The sequence below is a fragment of the Oncorhynchus keta genome, chromosome 19 (assembly GCF_023373465.1).
Source record: "Oncorhynchus keta strain PuntledgeMale-10-30-2019 chromosome 19, Oket_V2, whole genome shotgun sequence".
Classification (NCBI taxonomy): Eukaryota; Metazoa; Chordata; class Actinopteri; order Salmoniformes; family Salmonidae; genus Oncorhynchus; species Oncorhynchus keta.
In genome coordinates this window covers 65,146,584-65,165,715 of record NC_068439.1, presented here as the reverse complement: position 1 = coordinate 65,165,715, position 19,132 = coordinate 65,146,584, and the positions used below count along the sequence as shown (strand labels likewise).

Sequence of the window (19,132 nt, the reverse complement as noted above, 5' to 3'; positions counted from 1 at the left end):
ATCATGGCACAGGCCCCTCATCTCTTGAACAGTCAGTTGTCATTGTTCCTAAGCATCCCTGAACCAATCACTTCTACAATGTTTACGTATCAATCCATCCCTCTAATAAACAGGCATGCAGGTCCTCACAGAGACATGGTGTCTGCCCTACATCCCCACACTCAAGGCTCATCGCTGAGGTCAAACCCCATGTAATGAGAGCTGTCCTCAGAGCCGTGAACATGCCCATCCACAGCGCCATGTTTACTTATCTCTGGCATTAATCAGTCATCCACTAGCCTAGTCATCCCATCCCCATCCAGCGGCTAGCTCTGTTTATCCCCCAAGGTCCTCCAAAATTACCCTGCAGAATGCCTCCGATGTGCCTTTAGACCTGTGGCCACTCAGGCCTGCCCTCGTCTCTCTACAACCACCTCTCACATGCCTCGCTGCCTCATAGCCACTCTACCGAGCCACATGCTTTCATTGCATTTTCACAGTGTTCTGACAACAGTCAAATGGCCGGAAAGAGATTGAGCAGGATAGAATAACAACTTTGGTTGGCAGACTGCATTTAGTTATCAAAAGTTAACGCCTAACTCACAGTGCTGTTGTCAGACAAAGCTGGAATTTTTAGTAGCTTGTCCAGCTGTCAGAAATTGGGAGTCCAATTTAAATACCTCTGCAGTTAGACACATTGTGCTGCCTGCATTTATTGCCTGTTACTTGCTGTTGCTAAGATACAGTGTCATTTAAAAAAAATACTTCAGCTCAATGGAGAATTACCCTAACAAACAGACAGCAGCACTGGGGTTCATCTCATTGTCCTTGTACTACTGTATGTACTGTAGGCATCTCTCCTGTCAGCAAGATAGACAGGGATGAGAGGACAGGTTAAGGTAAAATTAGGGGTTAAAAGCAATTGGGCATAACCTTTCTAGAGTGACGAGATCCCCCCCCACACACACACACATATTCACAGCACTCATAGTTATGGGTCTTGCTAAGATTTAAGGGATTTATAACATTTTGAAGAGTAATTAAATATTTCTGCCTTCTTAGATATCAATGGCACTACAGGAAATGATGGATTTTGCTCTTCTCCACATCAAGGACTTTCTTTACATGACAGGCAGCTTTCTGTGACATGTACCTCTCATCTCTCAACCTGCAAACACTATTTACCTTCATCTTTCTGACTGCATAGACCACCGACTGGAAATGCCTCAGTCACTACAGAGGTTGGCAGACAATGCTGAGAAGCAAGCCACCGTTCCTCTAACATTATTTAATCTCTATAATTTGTGCAGAAGGGATGGATGAGTCAATCAAATTAGAACAGGTAGCTGAGAGAGTAGCATAGGGGGTTGCAGTGTGTTAGTTCCCTCAGCAAAATCAGTGTAAAGGCTGAAGGGATGTGTCTGGATCTGATAGGACTGCGTGGCGGAAAATAATGCATTCATTGTAATAACCCATGTTAGAATCTAATCAAGGGATGTTATTACATTATAATATGGTTAGTGGTGGTACTACAAATAGCCTCAGGATATAGTTTAGTAGACTCATAAGCCAATAAAACCTAATGAAACATGGCACCACTCTGCAGTTACTCCCATATATTTCTATATAAATAAATGATCCTTTGATCTGCTAACAAGCATACTGTACTGGTTCACTTGGAACAAGAGGATTTTCACCTTAAGGGGTAAACAATAAAAAACAAACCAGGCAAAACCTAGCTCTCCATTTGGATAAACGCAGGGGGTTTTGCAAGCCAGGCAGTAAATATTGAGAGAGAATTTACCCACCAACTTACTGCCCCATCTGTCAATGCTGAAAACCTAAAGTCATGTTCCGAGTCAGCTGATGGCAACTTTGTAGCTGTTGACAGATTTTTTCTAGGCTAATGATGTCGCACAACCTGCTTTTTCCCCCGGAATCAATAAAGTGTTGCTGTCAGGGCCTAATTCAAATCCTTGTTGTGTTGGAAGCCAAATGCATAAATCCAGCTTAGTATGTTACAACTGGGAGAAAAACAGCCAGTAAAAAATGAAACCAACAGCCTACTGCACCAGTGGATAGATTTAGACAGATGCTATCCCTAAAGACATGAAATACATTAAACAGAAATGCAGAGAAGTAAACTTCCTAACACTGAAACTTGCTAGGCTTACCACCATGACAAGAATGAATGTATGAAATGGATTACAGGGTAAGCATAGCAGAGACAAAATGCAATTATGCATTTGCAGCCAGTGTAGTGCTATATTCATTAATACCTATAATATCATATAAGTGTGTTGATGGCAGGTCTGGGACTGCAGAGCAGAAGACAAATATGGGCCCTGGGGTGAGGAATTTATACCAGTCATTCTACAATCCGGGATTGATCCTTCATTTTCCCCATCTCTGGAGTGAATTCGCATTCTGATTCCTAAATTCAATGAAATTCTCCACCAAGACTGTTAGGGCCCAAATTGTAGATGCATCTCCTCTATGCTCTTTTATGATCCCTCCACATGTTTGCTTTGGATCACGTTGTCAGGATGAACGTTTCATGGATATACCTGAAAGTAGGCATACCAATCCTAACAAAAATGTCAAATTGAGCATCAGCAGGAACGTCTTATGCTAGATAAGCACAGAATATGGTTAATGAGTAGGTACTGTAGAGGATGTGGAGGTAAGTGACATCTCATATCTCACCCTGTAGGCTTGGAGTTGAGAATAGAGTCGTGATACCCTTAAAGACCATCAACATGATGAGTTCACTACATAAAATAAGTGGATACATTTCTTCAGACTCGATTCCAGATGAATTATAAAGGCATGTCCATTTACTATTCGCCCGACCAATTAGTTTACAATATCAGTCTAAACACATATTCCCAATTGTTTACCTGCCCTGCTTCAATGATCTACAGCAAACGGACCATAAATAACAAACTACAGCTCATTCAGGAATGCAATACCAACTTGGTCAATAACGCTGTAATTGCTATGTACCTCGAGGCTTTTTTGCTTGGACTTAATTAGTCTATTGGAGATTCTGCCCCTCCCATAATTTGACTTAGACTTGAGTGTCAGTTTACTTGAACACAATACCTTAATGGAAATGCAGAAAATACCTAAATCCTCTAGTAATGATGCACTGATATGAAAGCTATAATACCTCTTTATGGTTCTCCACACCACTAATGTGTTGTGGAAACACAACGTACAATACTTCATACAGTGAATGAATGTAATTGGAGGACATGTAAATGAGTAGGCCTCCTGAACACCATCCCCTCCTCAGAGAGCCACAGCTCAATCAAGAGCAGAAGTTCAGACCTCCCACACCTAGCAACCACACGGAAACCAGCTGCCAGTAGCCAACATCAGTCAGGAAATTACATCTTCAAACATAGCCCAGCTTTCATGTCAACTATTTCAGATGTAAGAATAGTACAGGGTAAGTGTTCTGGACAGTTAACAGCTTTCCTTAGAAATGTATTGACTGCTTTATAGGGTTTAATTCATGCCACACACACGGCCTACCCAGCTGTCTTTGTTTAGCCTGCAGGCATGTCTAGGGGTGACGCACACAGTTAACATTCACTGATATAAAAAGCTGGAATCAAAGAACTTAGGACCAATTATCTTTTAAAGGTCCAATGCTGCAACCATCTGGTCAACAGCTTCCTATCTACTGTCCCTCCCAGCAGCCACCTTACCCAGCTGCTGTTTAAACATCCTACAACAATGAGACTATCCCATAACAACACAGGGCGATGAGTTGTAGTTCGTTGGTGGTCGTAACCAGCTGTAACAGAGAATCTTGACCTCCCATGGTTAATGCCTTTCCTTTCCAGCAGATGCTGATGAGCGATGGCACTGTTTAACTTTCACTATCAGATAACAAAGATACAATAGGAGCTGGGGAACCTGGCTAATTGACACTACTGAGGAACCATATTCATATTGATCTGCTATCTCTGCTCCCACAGAAACAGCAACAGTTTGGTCGAATGAGAAGCTAGCATATTTAACAGTTTAACACATATTAACGTATATGTATTAAAATGTAAATGTGTGAAGCTTTTTTCAGGAGAACATACTAGCAATGTGACATTAACCATGATAAATGTATGTAGTATGAAGCCTACTTGGTAGGTTAAGCTATCACAAAAATAGTCTGGAGATTGAGGAAATACACTGTAAACTACACCGCATTTCAACATGCACGTGATGAGGTCATTCATGAAAACTGAATAATAACTGAGAGGTTCAAAAGCAGGATAAAAACAGGTCAATAAACCCTGACATTGTGTAACATTTCATTTCATACTTGGTCAATTAATCAGATACACTTGAACAGCACAATCTCCTCTTAATCCTTGTTTGGTATTGTGTGAATTATTCCCATATTAAGATCCATTCTGAAGCACGGATTGAAGCACAAACCAAAGGAAAAATGTAACTGTAGTTATTAAACCATTTTAAAAGCTTTTCCTCATGCTTATTTAGCATGGATCATATGGTTGGACAACAAATGGTCCCTTTGAAGTCGTTTTGAGAGCATTAGTTCTTGGTTGTTTAAGTGTTGTGTTTACAAATATACTGAGGCGATGCTTGAAAGACCCAGCATGATAAACTGTTAAGTTCAAATGGTCTAATCAAGGCACATGCATATATTGCAATAATAATGAGGCCTATATCTTTGGTGCATAATTGCTATGCTATAATATGACTACACATCAAATGGTTTGGAAATAGTTTACAGATTCTGACATCAGCCAAGGCCAAGCAGTCAGCTCGAGTTAAAGGGAAAAGCCCAGATGATTAGATAAGCCTAACAGGACTTTCCTAACGACTAGAGGAGTCTGTTACCAAACATACAGCTGCTGCTTCAGAGCATTAACAAAACACTAACTGCTGCTGCTGCTAAAAGTGGTCTCGTGGAAAAGGATGCATTTCTCCTGCAGCTTTGAGACACCACAGATGTGTTGGGAGCGAGCAACCCTGGCGTGCAGTAGGTAGGCCACACAGGACCAGAGACGTGTTTGGCTAAATCCAGCCTGTCAGGAGGATTGGGAAAGGTCATCTCCAGCTCTGTGTGCATGAGAGCTTATTGATCATAGGAATATCTGTGGGTGAGGGTGGCCAAGGTATCAGTGCTTCAGAACCAATCCAGAGTGGGCTTTCAGACACAGCTGTCCTGTGATCTCTGCTGAAATCTCCCGCATCAAACAACACTCACTGTACAGAACAGGTACCTGGTGTCTGTGGAGCACCGACATTTTTCATCAGAACATATGAACAAGTTTGAGTAAACTAACAGTAGCACAAATGGAGACATTTTCACTACAACCAAATATACTTGCAAACATTTCCTTTTCAAGTGCTAAGAGAGGAATAAAACCCTCTTAGAAAGGAGGTGGCTTATCATTTTCTGTAAAAGTGCAGCAATCTGCTAACCATGTGAGGAGAGCAGACCCATAGCTAGGTCTCTAGCCAGGAGAACTGTGAGCTGTCATTAAGACTCCATGGGGGTGGCCTTGCCCACCACGACTCAGCTGAGTCTCTCTAACAGGGGCATGTTATAAGACATGTATAGCCATCTGCACATGCTTAAGGGGCAAGTTGAACAAAACTTGTAATGTCATGTGACCTATCACGCTAGGGTGATTTATCATAGATACCAGCTGGTGGATAGTGTTGAGATTGTCACCACCACCTACTACTATCAGTTAAGTGACAGTGAGTCACTGTAGGCTAAAGGTAATATTTTTTCTGATTATAGAGACATCTTCATGAGTGGTGAAACAAGAGGCATGTACAAGGCTACTTGCCTCTCTAAAAGACCCGAACACCTGCAATAATAGTCCATCACCTCACCTGACATCAGCCACTGAATGTGATAATGTTACCCAGAATACAGTATGTTGACCAGCATCACTTCCAGTACATTTGAGTAATTGATGATTGCATTATCGGTTGCAATCCATCTAATTCCACAATAATCCTACATGGCTCTTAGCCGACTCCACGATTTACGATGGGGTTGAGCCGCGACTACTGTGGGCAGACTGGAGCTCCGACGTTTTTGTTTAATACAAAACAACTGATCTCAGCACCCAAAGAATAGCCCGCAATTACAAAGAACACTGTAGTTTGTAATTGCGGGCTATTATTTGGGTGCTGAAATCAATATTTTTTTTGTATCTTTTTTTGACATAAACTACATTTTATGTGACGTCGGAGCTCACACCGCCCATACTAGTCGCTGATGAACTAAATCGTAAATTGTGGAGTTAGGTTTATTTTGACATTTCTCACCGACTGTATGGCGGAACCATTCACAAACACAACCCATCCCCGCCATATCACCATGCTTCCCTGGCATCTGTCCCATGTGGTACAGCTGGTAAGAAGCCTCTCATGCGTGCAGTCAGTGAGCACCGGGAGGAGCAGATGCGTGAGAGCGTCCCTTTTGCTCCAAATGATCATATTCCCCCAGGGAATGGTCCGCTCTCTGAATTGTGGATTCGGTCGTACTACTGGGCAAGGGTGTTACAGGCCATCTTAACCATACAGTTATTGATTTAGTGCGGAATAGTTGACTTAGGAGTGCATGTCCGCAGTTGGCTACTGTACAGGGAAGTAGCTATATATCACCCTTATCGCATCTCCCCATAAGGAAAACCATTACGCATGTAATAATTATTGTCATAAACTCACCAATTGCATGCCACAGATAAAGGCCAGGGTGCATCGGCCACTGCAACAACCCATTGTGTACTGTCCACTTTGGATCTCCGTTCCACGTGGGTCGCTGTAACTCCCAAATCCCCGAATCTCTCCGCTGGTCGCCCGGGCAGTTCCAATGACGCGACCACACTGCACAGCGGCGTGCGTTTCAGGCACAAATAGATGAAGACAATTATGATTGGCCAAACAATTTGATAATATATATTATTTCTCAACAAATAGTGGAGAACTTTGAATTAGTCATACGGGTCCAGCTGTTCAAAATTCTGAAAGTCGGTCAGCTCTTAATTAGCAGAATTAGGCCTACTATCTGGTTATTATACATCTGAGCAGTCCAGGGATAAACCATAAACTAGAATTAAAACCTCTGAAAATGTTCTACAAAAAAAATCCAATCAAACATGGTCCAGAATAAAGTGCCAGTGGGCACTAGGCAGAATAGTATCCTATCCTGAACACAGTGGCCACTTGAAGAAATGAACTGTGTCAGGCTATTTCTGAAAGGGTCCTTTGCTGAGAAACAAAGCAAGCCAGTGTTCTTTAAGCCGATGGGGTTCTTCTCATCGCTCCTCCCTCCACCGTCGGGTTGTTCGGGTCCCAGTCTTCAACTGAACTAAACAGCGCGCGTCCTTTACTTTTCACACAGAAATGCTATGGACAATGTAGAATTCAAAGCAGTCCGCCGTTATTTTCCCCACTTAAAGCTCTCTCATAGGAGGCATGCTACGAATATGAGAATTTCAGTTATGTCCAAAATCGGTGGTGCTGAACACAGTCCTAGTATCCTTCTCAGCAGCACTGTGCATCCTCACTCGCCCGGATTTCATAACGGCTGATTGTCCCTTGTTGGACATGTAACATTGTTCACTTACACATAGAGAATCCCGGTCATATACTGTAGATATTGTCGGTAGGACAGACAGTGCAGTAAAAAGACGGACAAAAGAGAAACGCGGTTCACCTTGCGCGGTCGCCAGCCCCACCATCTGACGCTCCAGATTGAATGAACCACACGCAGTGTTATACACCGCAGGGAAGCGGCTACGTTCCTTTGAGCCGGAGATGAGATATAGAGTGCAACTGAGGACCTGGCCATCACTGAATACACTGGATTAGCCCTCCGTTCCGATTCGCACTGGGTGTCAACCGCAGGGAGTTGATTTGATATAGAACTAATGATACTTTTGATTTATCACTTGTAAATCAGGATGACAGAGAGTCATCCAGAACAACACCTCAATTAAATGAAAGATAAAAAAAGGTTAGCTTATTGATGTAGTCAAATAATAATAGGGCAATACTAACAGGCCTTTAATGTAATTCATTTTAGCGGACAGTTTCATCCAAAGACATGCACATGCTGTTCCAAGTCCAACCATAGCCGCCGGAAGTAGGGGTGCTAAGATTGTTGCAGCACCCCGTGATAAACTGAAATTGTGAATTAGGCCTTTATTACTCCCATAGGGCGGAGCATAGTTGGCACGTTGTCCTCCCATAGGGCGGAGCATAATTGGCACGTTGTCCGGGTTAGGGTTTGGCCAGGGTCTGCGGTCCTTGTAAATAAGATTTGTTTTTAACTGACTTGCCTAGTTAAATAAAATAAAATGTGTATTTGTGGAGAAAAATACTCGCCCCCATCTTCCTGCGGCCATCAACCCATGAGCCAAACACATATGACTCCAAAGTGGCCTAAGAAAATAACATACACTAATGGGTACATTGTACAATTGCCTGATTTTCCCTCATGTTGTATCCTCTCCCTGACATCGTTGATCGGCAAGGACAGTTATCCTTCTCTATCTCTTTCTCTCTCTCCCTCTCTGGTACACACACAAACAGAGTGAGAGAGAGCACACACATACTCACAGACATACGCACACACACACACACACTCACTCATACACACACACACACACACACACACACACACACACACACACACACACACACACACACACACACACACACACACACACACACACACACACACACACACACACACACACACACACACACACACACACACACACACACACACACACACACACACACACACACACACACACCAGCAGTGGTGTTTATTACATGGCTTAATTATTGTGGTAATCTTGAGTGACAGTATCATGTATTTACTGTCTAATATCCTGGGGGTAATGACTAGTGGCATCCATGCATCCTCCTTGGAATTATTTTTTTAGAGAGAAATGGAAGACTCTTGGCATAGCTCCTCCATTGTAATCTCAGAATTGTTTCCTTAAATGAACTATGAAACCTTTTTATGGCCAGGTGCCTGTTGCTGCAACACTTGGGATCTGTCACTGAATTGCTTTGATACTTGAACCTTTACGCTGGATGGTTGTCATAAACTATTTGAGGCAAACAAATAGGAAGGTGGTGTAGGGTATACAAAGCAGTCAATAACAATGGAGATAGCTGAGCTAGGCTTGTCTTATCTATAGTCTTTTTGGTCAGCCCATAGTGTTTTATAAAACATTTTTGTGTACTCTATTTGTGGATATTCAATAACCCAGAAACCGGCCCATAATATCTGACTTAATATGTACGTGATGAGTAATTCACTATATTTCCTTTTTGAAGATAGCTAGCTGTTACATCCAAATGTATAATAAACATGCACCATCTCATTATCCTCAATGCCCTTTCTATGTAACAGATCATCATATCTTACATGGCAAGTCTAATGAAGTAGTCCTGTGCCTGTACTCAGAGCTGTTAATGGCTACATTAACTGTCAATAAAGCATGTGAATGTCCACCTCTGTAAAGCCTCACTAAGCTCAGACAGCATTGATTGAACTTTTGGACTTTTACTTAATTTAGTGGTGCGATAAAGCTATCTCCTTTTAAACGTTGAGTTTTCACCTTCAGTGAACTTGAGATTCAAAGAGAGTGGCACAGCCCCAGCTGTCACTCAGAATGATGTCAGGGTCTATGTGTGGCTACTAGACAATGAGCTGCAGTGTTGCTGGAATTCAGGCTCCACCTGGTCAAATGACTGATTTGATTATTTCAGTGTCTTAGAGAGAATACATCACCTCAGTGGAGGTTGGTGGGAGGAGATATAGAAATTGAATCAATGGAACAGAGTCAAATGTGGTTTCCATACATTTGATGTATTTGACACTTCCTATAGCTCCTCCCACAAACCTCATGTGATGCACGAAAAGGTACACAGCCCATTATGGGCTTATGGTATGTGTATTGTATGTTTTGTCCTCTGTTTCCTGCTTTGCAAAGAGTGATGCACGTCTTAAAAGCCCTGAAGGTATCATACAATTAAAACATAAACAGTAAATGAAACCAATCTACATTGTCAATTTCCCATTGAATCCATTGCATTAAAATCTATCTTAAACCATGGGCAAAAATGCTATTTATTACACTGTTTTTATTTATGACTGTGATTATTTGAGGTCTGTGGAATAATCTCCTCCTGTGTTTTTTAATGGCCGAGGCTGTGGATCCACCACGTCTCTTCCCTTGTCCTGTCCCCTAGATTCCTTTTCCCCAGATCTGAAGATCCAAATCACATTCTGCGTTCCTTTCTTTTTTACTTTACGCAACAACTTTTGTGGTCACCCTCCCTTCACATTTCTCACGGTCAATTGTGAATTATAATTCTTAAAGTTTTACAGGGAAAACGTCCATGAAGCATCTGTATTCCAACCATTTGATCTCAATTAATTGCATGTGGATATACATTTATATATTTTTGAGTTATACAGTGTTGTTTCAAAGTAGCCTACTGTGTTGTTAAGAATTACGTAGAATGAGCGAATTTTATAGCAGACAAACTGGAGTATAGCCTACCTGTGTTTGTTTCAGTCAAAGCACATATTTGCCTAGCGGCACGAGCTCTCGCCAGGAGAAAAACATGTAACCAATCATCCAGAAAAGTGTTTTGCCTTACAGTAACGTTAAAATACGCTATTATATTTGGTTCAGTTATGTGATTCAGCTTTGATCTAACTTTATTAAACGAGCACCATTCGCTCGAATAGCCAGTTCTCTACGAGTATAACAGCAGAGACTGTGCGTAAAGTAGAGAATCTCGCACATGCACTTCGGGAACTTTTTTCGCTGTCGGAAAAAAAAGTCCAGAAAAGTCGGATCTGCAGCCACTCCATTTTTAAATAGCAGTTTGTATTAGATATTGCTTAATTATTTGCATTCTGCTTTGGTATTCTAGTGCAAACCGTTTAAGAATGAGAAATTAACAAGGATTGGCCATCTGAAAGTACAGAGAGATACTGTATTTATCCTCAAAAATGTAATGACACATGTTCATGATGTAAACACATGTTCATGATTTCAACATTTCAGATTGCCACTGGGCTCTATTTGATAGAGTGCCAAAATGATTAAGAAAGAGTAGACCTGAAGGAAAACTTTCATTCACCTGATTATGGGAAGTAGCCTATTATTTTTCATAAGGGCCCATATTCTAGGGAAAATATTCCAGCAAACATTACGCTATCGTAAAACAAACATGGATTACTAACCCAAATTATACCAAAGTCTTGGCTGTCCCCAGTCCACCTGGTCGTGCTGCTCTAGTTTCAACTGTTCTGCCTGTGGCTAGGGAACCCTGACCTGTTCACCGGACGTGCTACCTTGTCCCGGACCTACTGTTTCGACTCGCTCCCTCTACTGCTCAGCTATGAAAAGCCAACTGACATTTCCTCCCGAGGTACTGAGCTGACAACCTCTGTGATTATTATTTGATCCCTGCTGGTCATCTATGAATGTTTGAACATCTTGAAGAACAATCTGGCCTTAAATGGCCATGTACCCTTTAATCTCCACCTGGCACAGCCAGTAGAGGACCTGCCACCCCTCAGAGCCTGGTTCCTCACTAGGTTTCTTCCTAGGTTCCTGCCTTTCTAGGGAGTTTTTTCTACATCTGCATTGCTTCGTGTTTGGGGTTTTAGGCTGGGTTTCTGTATAGCACTTTGTGACATCTGCTGATGTAAAAAGGGCTTAATAAATACACATGATTGATTGATTGATTGATTGATTGATTGATTGATTGATTGATTGAAAGAGAGAATGGTCGGGACCACATTTATGAGCCCAGAATAGGGTGGTGGGCTACCCACATTTTATTTTCTTTCCATCGATTAATTCCATTTTTATACACACATCAAGCCAAAAACTAAATGATTTAGAGAGTTAATAATAACCGTGGGGCTTGGGCAATTTAGGAAACTCCTGTGGAGGCTATATGGGTGACCTATTTTGCATGGAATTGGTATTTGTCAAGCAGTGGGATAATAATGCTATACTGTGCCTACCTGTGAGTCTATTAGGAGCAACTCTGTGGGCTGATTATAGAAGCTCACATAATGAACCAATTAAATTCACTAACAATGCCTTCGGTAGAGCGGGGCAATAATTCATGTTTTAATAAGAAGCACGTGAGACAGACCGCATCGGGTGTCCCAGTGCCCCCTTGTGGTTTGGGCATATACACTGTATACCTCACATCAGGAACACCTTCCTAAAATTGAGTTTGCCCTCAGAACAGCCTCAGTTCATCAGGGCATGGACTCAACAAAATGTTGAAAGCATTCCATAGGGATGATGGCCGAACATCTCATTCCAAAAACATGGGCATTAATATGGAGTTGGTCCCCCCTTTGCTGCAACAACAGCCTCCACTCTTCTGGTAAGGATTTCCACTAGAAGTTGGAACATTGCTGCTGGGACTTGCTTCCATTCAGCCACAAGAGCATTAGTGAGGTCGGGCACTGATGTTGGGCGATTAAGCCTGGCTCGCAGTCGGCGTTCAAATTCATCCCAAAGGTGTTCTATGGAGTTCAGGTCTGGGCTCTGTGAATGCCAGTCAAGTTCTTCCACACTGATCTTAATAAACTATTTCTGTATGGACCTCGCTTTGTGCACAGGGGCATTATCATGCTGAAACAGGAAAGGGCCTTCCCCAAACTGTTTCCGCAAAGTTGGAAGCTCAGAATCGTCTAGAATGTAATTGTATGCTGTAGCGTTAAGATTTCACTTCACTGTAACTAAGGGGCCTAGCCCGAACCATAAAAAACAGCCCCAGACCATTATTCCTCCTCCACCAAACTGTACAGTTGGCACTACGCATTCGAGCAGGTAGCGTTCTCCTGGCATCAGACAAGCCCAGATTTGCCCTTTGAACTGCCAGATGGGGAAGTGTGATTCATCACTCCAGAGAATGCATTTCCAATCCTCTAGAGTCCAATGTCGGCAAGCTTTACACAACGCCAGTCGATGCTTGGCATTGCGCATGGTGATTTGAGGCTTGTGTGCGGCTGCTCGGCCATGGAAACCAAACCAGACCTGCCGTGAAGGACCTCGGCGTTACTCTGGACCCTGATCTCTCTTTTGACAAACATATCAAGACTGTTTCAAGGACAGCTTTTTTCCATCTATGTCACATTGCAAAAATTAGACATTTTCTGTCCAAAAATGATGCAGAAAAATTAATCCATGCTTTTGTCACTTCTAGGTTAGACTACTGCAATGCTCTACTTTCCGGCTACCCAGATAAAGCACTAAATAAACTTCAGTTAGTGCTAAATACGGCTGCTAGAATCCTGACTAGAACCCCAAAATTTGATCATATTACTCCAGTGCTAGCCTCCCTACACTGTCTTCCTGTTACGGCAAGGGCTGATTTCAAGGTTTTACTGCTAACCTACAAAGCATTACATGGGCTTTCTCTTACCTATCTTTCCGATTTGGTCCTGCCGTACATACCTACATGTACTCTACGGTCACAAGACGCAGGCCTCCTAATTGTCCCTAGAATTCCTAAGCAAACAGCTGGAGGCAGGGCTTTCTCCTATAGAGCTCAATTTTTATGGAAAGGTCTGCCTACCCATGTGAGAGATGCAGACTCGGTCTCAACCTTTAAGTCTTTATTGAAGACTCATCTCTTCAGTAGGTCCTATGATTGAGTGTAGTCTGGCCCAGGAGTGTGAAGGTGAACGGAAAGGCACTGGAGCAACGAACCACCCTTGCTGTCTCTGCCTGGCCGGTTCCCCTCTCTCCACTGGGATTCTCTGCCTCTAACCCTATTACAGGGGCTGAAACCCATTTCATGAAGGTCCCGATGAACAGTTCTTGTGCTGACATTGCTTCCAGAGGCAGTTTGGAACTCGGTATTGAGTGTTGCAACCAAGGATAGATGATTTTTATGCTCTATGTGCTTCAGCACTCTGTGGCCTACCACTTTTTGGCTGAGCCATTGTTGCTCCTAGATGTTTCCACTTCACAACAGCACTTGACCAGGCAGCTCTAGCAGGGCAGACATTTGTGAAACTGAGTTGTTGGAAAGGTGGCTGTGTGCTCAATTTTATACACCTGTCAGCAACGGGTCAGGCTGAAATAGCCAAATTCACTCATTTGAACAGGTGTCCACATACTTTTGGCCATGTAGCGTATCTCTCTTCACACTTTCATTTTGAACCATTACTGTTATGAGGATACCTTGTAGCCTACTGCCACCACATCATCGCTGGTATGCAGAGGTCGTGAAACGGCAAAGTCAAAGACAGTTGGCCTACAACATGAAGATTTGTTAAAAACTGCTTCCCCAATAGAAATCCCCAAACACATTTTTAAGGGATGTCATGTGCAGGCCGCCAAGTCAAAAGCACTACAATATAAACAATACAATATACAATATACTACGATCTAAAGTCATTTTTACGAAAATGTCAACCTTTCAGCTTGTAATTTTTATGAGGTTGGAATAATAAATACTTAAGACACTGGCTCCAATAATTGTTCACTTCTCTCATTGGGTGTAAGGGTGTTAACTGGCGGCAGAGAAGTCAGATGCAGGAGAGAAATAACTGTGTTTCCAATGGCGCAGTTTATTTACACAAAAACCCACCGGAAGACATAATAATAAAAATCAATGTGTAACATAACCCGACGCACACCAGTTTTTTTTTATTTTTATTTTACCTTTATTTAACCAGGCAAGTCAGTTAAGAACATATTCTTATTTTCAATGACGGCCTGGGAACAGTGGGTTAACTGCCTGTTCAGGGGCAGAACGACAGATTTGTACCTTGTCAGCTCGGGGGTTTGAACTCGCAACCTTCCGGTTACTAGTCCAACGCACTAGGCTACGCTGCCGCCCCGTACTGACGTACACATACACTTACAATAAACAATCACCGACAAGGACATGAGGGGGAACAGAGGGTTAAATACACAGCATGTAATTGATGGTATTGGAACCAGGTGTGACGGAAGACAAGACAAAACCAATGGAAAATGAAAAATGGATCAGCGATGGCCAGAGGGTTGGTGACGTCGACCTCCGAACAACGCCCGAACAAGGATAGGGAAAAACTTAGGCGGAAGACGTGACAGTACCCCCTCCTCCTGACCCGTGGCTCCAGCAGCGTGTTGACTTCTACCTCGGGGACGACACGGAGGGTGAGGCGCAGGGCGATCTGGATGGAGACGGTGGAAATATCGCAGCATAGAAGGATCCAACATGTCCTCCACCGGAACCCAGCATCTCTCCTCTGGACCATACCCCTCCCAGTCCACAAGGTACTGAAGGCCCCTTGCCCGACGTCTCGAATCCAGCATGGAGCGGAGTACGCTCAATGTCCAGAGGGGGCGGAGGAACTTCCCGCACCTCAGACTCCTGAAGCGGGCCAGCCACTACCGGCCTGAGGAGAGACACATGGAACGAGGGGTTAATGCGGTAATCGGGGGGAAGCTGTAACCTGTAACAAACCTCGTTCACTCTCCTCAGGACTTTAAATGGCCCCACAAACCGCGGACCCAGCTTCTGACAGGGCAGGCGAAGGGGCAGGTTTCGGGTCAAGAGCCAGACCCGGTCCTCCGGTGCGAACACTGGGCCTCACTGCGGTGATGGTCTGCGCCAACTTTCTGGTGCAGCACGGCTCGCTGAAGGTGGACATGGGCGGTGTCCCATGTTTCCTCCGCGCGCCGGAACCAGTCATCCACCACAGGAGCCTCGGTCCGACTCTGATGCCAAGGAGCCAGAACCGGCTGATACCCCAATACACACTGGAAGGGAGAGAGGTTAGTGGAGGAGTGGCGGAGCGAGTTCTGGACCATCTCTGCCCAGGGCACGAACGCTGCCCACTCCCCCGGCCCTTCCTGGCAATAGTACCACAGAAACCTACTCATATCCTGGTTAACTCTCTCCACCTGCCCGTTACTCTCGGGGTGAAAACCTGAGGTAAGGCTGACCGAGATCCCCAGACATTCCATGAATGCCCTCCAGACCCTCGAAGTGAACTCGGGACAACGATCAGACACTAAATCCTCAGGCACCCCGTAGTGCCGGAAGATGTGTGTAAACAAGGCATCCACAGTCTCTACGGCCCTAGGGAGACCGGGCAAAGGGAGGAGACGACAGGACTTAGAAAAATGATCCACACCGACCAGGATAGTGGTTTTACCCTGTGAGGGAGGATGATCGGTCAGGAAACCTACCAACAGGTGCGACCACGGCCGTTGTGGAACGGGTAAGGGTTGTAACTTACCTCTGAGTAGGTGCCTAGGAGCCTTACACTGGGCGCACACTGAGCAGGAGGAAACATAAACCTTTAGCCATCATCCCTATGGAATGCTTTCAAAGCCAAAGACATAATTTACAAATGAAGCATTTGTGTTTAGTGATTCGCCAGATCAGAGGCAGTAGATAACAAGGGATGCTCTCTTGATAAGTGTGCGAATTGGACCATTTTCCGGTCAAAATGTAACGAGTACTTTTGGGTGTCACGGAAAATGTAGTAAAAAGTACATTCTTTTCTGAAGTAAAAGTAAAAGTTGGCAAAAAATATAAATAGTTAAGTAAAGTACAGATACCCCCAAAAATGTTACGTTCGCTCGAATAATTGTCGGACCAAGGGGCAGCGGATGTTGAGTTCCACATTATTTAATAGAAAGTGAAACTAAGCAAAGACAAAAACAAAATAAACAATAAACTAACAACGAACCGTGACAACAGAAATGCTAAGTGCACTAACTCAAAACAATATCCCATAGACACAGGTGGGAAAAACAGCTACTTAAATATGATCCCCAATTAGAGACAACGATTACCAGCTGCCTCTAATTGGGAATCATACACAATCACCAACAGAAAAACAAACCTAGAATCCCACATAGAAATAAGAAACTAGACTAACCCCCCAACCACGCCCTGACCAACTCTACCATAGAAAATTAGGACTCTCTATGGTCAGGACGTGACAAAAAAAACGTCTTAAGTAGAACTTTAAAGTATTTTTACTTTAGTACTTTACACCACTGGTATTCTGCCTCTGCTTAGCTGTATTTTGTTTCTTTATATCCTAAAAAAAACTCCCTAGTCCTTGCCAATGACAAGCATAACGCAGTCACCACCATGCTTAAAAATATGAAGAGTGGTACTCAGGGATCAGTTGTGTTGGATTTGCCCTAAACATAACACTTTATATTCAGGACATAAAGTTCATTTCTTTGCCACATTTGGAATACCTCCCTGGTCTTTATGGTTGAATCTGTGTTTGAAATTCACTGCTTGACTGAGGGACCAAACAATTGTATGTGTGGGGTACAGAGATGAGGTAGTCATTCAGAAATCATGTTAAACACTATTGTTGCACACGGAGTGAGTCTATGCAACTTATTATGTGACTTGTTAAATATATTATTACTTATTTAGGCTTGCCATAACAAAGGGGTTGAATACTTGCTTTCTCAAGACATTTCAGATTTACATTTTTAATTCATTTGTACACATTTTGAAAACCATAACTCCACTTTGACGTTACAGGGTATTGTGGGTACGCCAAAATATCATATAATTGTATTACTTTTTACCCCTTTTTCATATCCAATTGGTTGTTACAGTCTTGTCCCATCGCTGCAACTCCCGTAGAGGCGAAGGTCGAGAGCCACGCGTCCTCCCGAAACACGACCCTGCCAAGCCACACTGCTTCTTGACACAGTGCTCGCTAAGCCCGGAAGCCAGCCGCACGAATGCGTCAGAGGAAACACCACCCAACTGGTGATCGTGTCAGCGTGCATGCATCCGGCCCGCCACAGGAGTCGCTAAATCGCAACGGGACAAGGACGTCCCGGCCTGCCAGACCCTCCCCTAACCCGGACGACGCTGGGCCAATTGTGCGCTGCCTCATGGGTCTCCCAGTCGCAGCCAGCTGCGACACAGTCAGGGATCATACCCGGATCTGTAGTGACACCTTTAGCACTGCGATGCAGTGCCTTAGACTGCTGCGCCAATCGGGAGGCTCACAAAATCTCAATTTAATCCATTTTAAATTCAGGCTGTAACACAACAAAATGTGGAAAACGTCTTGACAAAAGTGCTCCACTCGAACGCGTCAACTCTGAGGTAATCAGTCTCATGGTCCATAACACAGTAATGATAGGTGATAAGCCTACAAAGAGATTGGCAAAAATATTTAGGAAAATTTGGAAAAAGACTAAAAGGATCCAAAATTAGAAGGATTAGGCTTAAATAGGCATTCCTACTGAAATAGGCCAGTAGTTTTCAAACCTCTCCTCGGGGACACCCAGACGTTGTAGCCCTGAACTTGCTCACCAGATTTACCTAGGTCACGTTCCTCTGCTGAGACGTTGTTTGCATCAGCCAATAGTTGTGTGCTAAGTCATCGACTGTGACTTCGGGCACCAGATTGCTATATGTGGTTAGCTGATAAGTAAAATACCTATCCAGGCACTGTAAGATCTGGTATGCATCAGCAACGAGCCCATGCTGTGTTCATAACCTAGTGGGAGGTGGGAATTTACCCTTTGGGAAGTTGTAAATGATGAATTGCTTTGAACACATTGAGAAACACTGATTGGCTAAAGATCAACAAGCTACTTAATCCATAAACTTAAGTACAGCTCTCATGTTTGCAACACATTATAGTGTTCAAAAACCATATTAATAGATTGCTTTTTATAAATAATGCTTTGTTGTTGCATTTAACTGCCGAAAATGCTTTCATCAAGATAATTTCTTTAGTAGGTGACGTCAGAGGTCACCATGTGGTTGAGGTGAGAGCTCATGATGAGAGATGAGTTTCCGACTAGTAATTACCAGTTGGAGGGCTGTTCAAGTGGATTTTTCCCAGCGATGGGTGTAACATTAGTGGATGGATCAACAGCGATGGGTGTAACATTAGTGGATGGATCAACAGCGATGGGTGTAATATTAGTGGATGGATCAACAGCGATGGGTGTAACATTAGTGGATGGATCAACAGCGATGGGTGTAACATTAGTGGATGGATCAACAGCGATGGGTGTAACATTAGTGGATGGATCAACAGCGATGGGTGTAACATTAGTGGATGGATCAACAGCGATGGGTGTAATATTAG

At 43.4% G+C, this 19,132-nt stretch overlaps 1 protein-coding gene across 1 annotated transcript in view; it reads right to left on the bottom strand.

Annotated features, from left to right (window-relative positions):
• LOC118397873 (sodium/potassium-transporting ATPase subunit beta-1-interacting protein 2) overlaps window positions 1-7,787 on the bottom strand; it is a 162,375-nt gene extending 154,588 nt beyond the window's left edge. Inside the window, exon 1 of the mRNA XM_052471033.1 lies at window positions 6,703-7,787. Coding sequence (XP_052326993.1) covers window positions 6,703-6,756 — 54 coding nt within the window. The 5' untranslated portion in view covers window positions 6,757-7,787. The remainder of the gene's footprint in view (window positions 1-6,702) is intronic.
• Window positions 7,788-19,132: the final 11,345 nt, after the last annotated feature.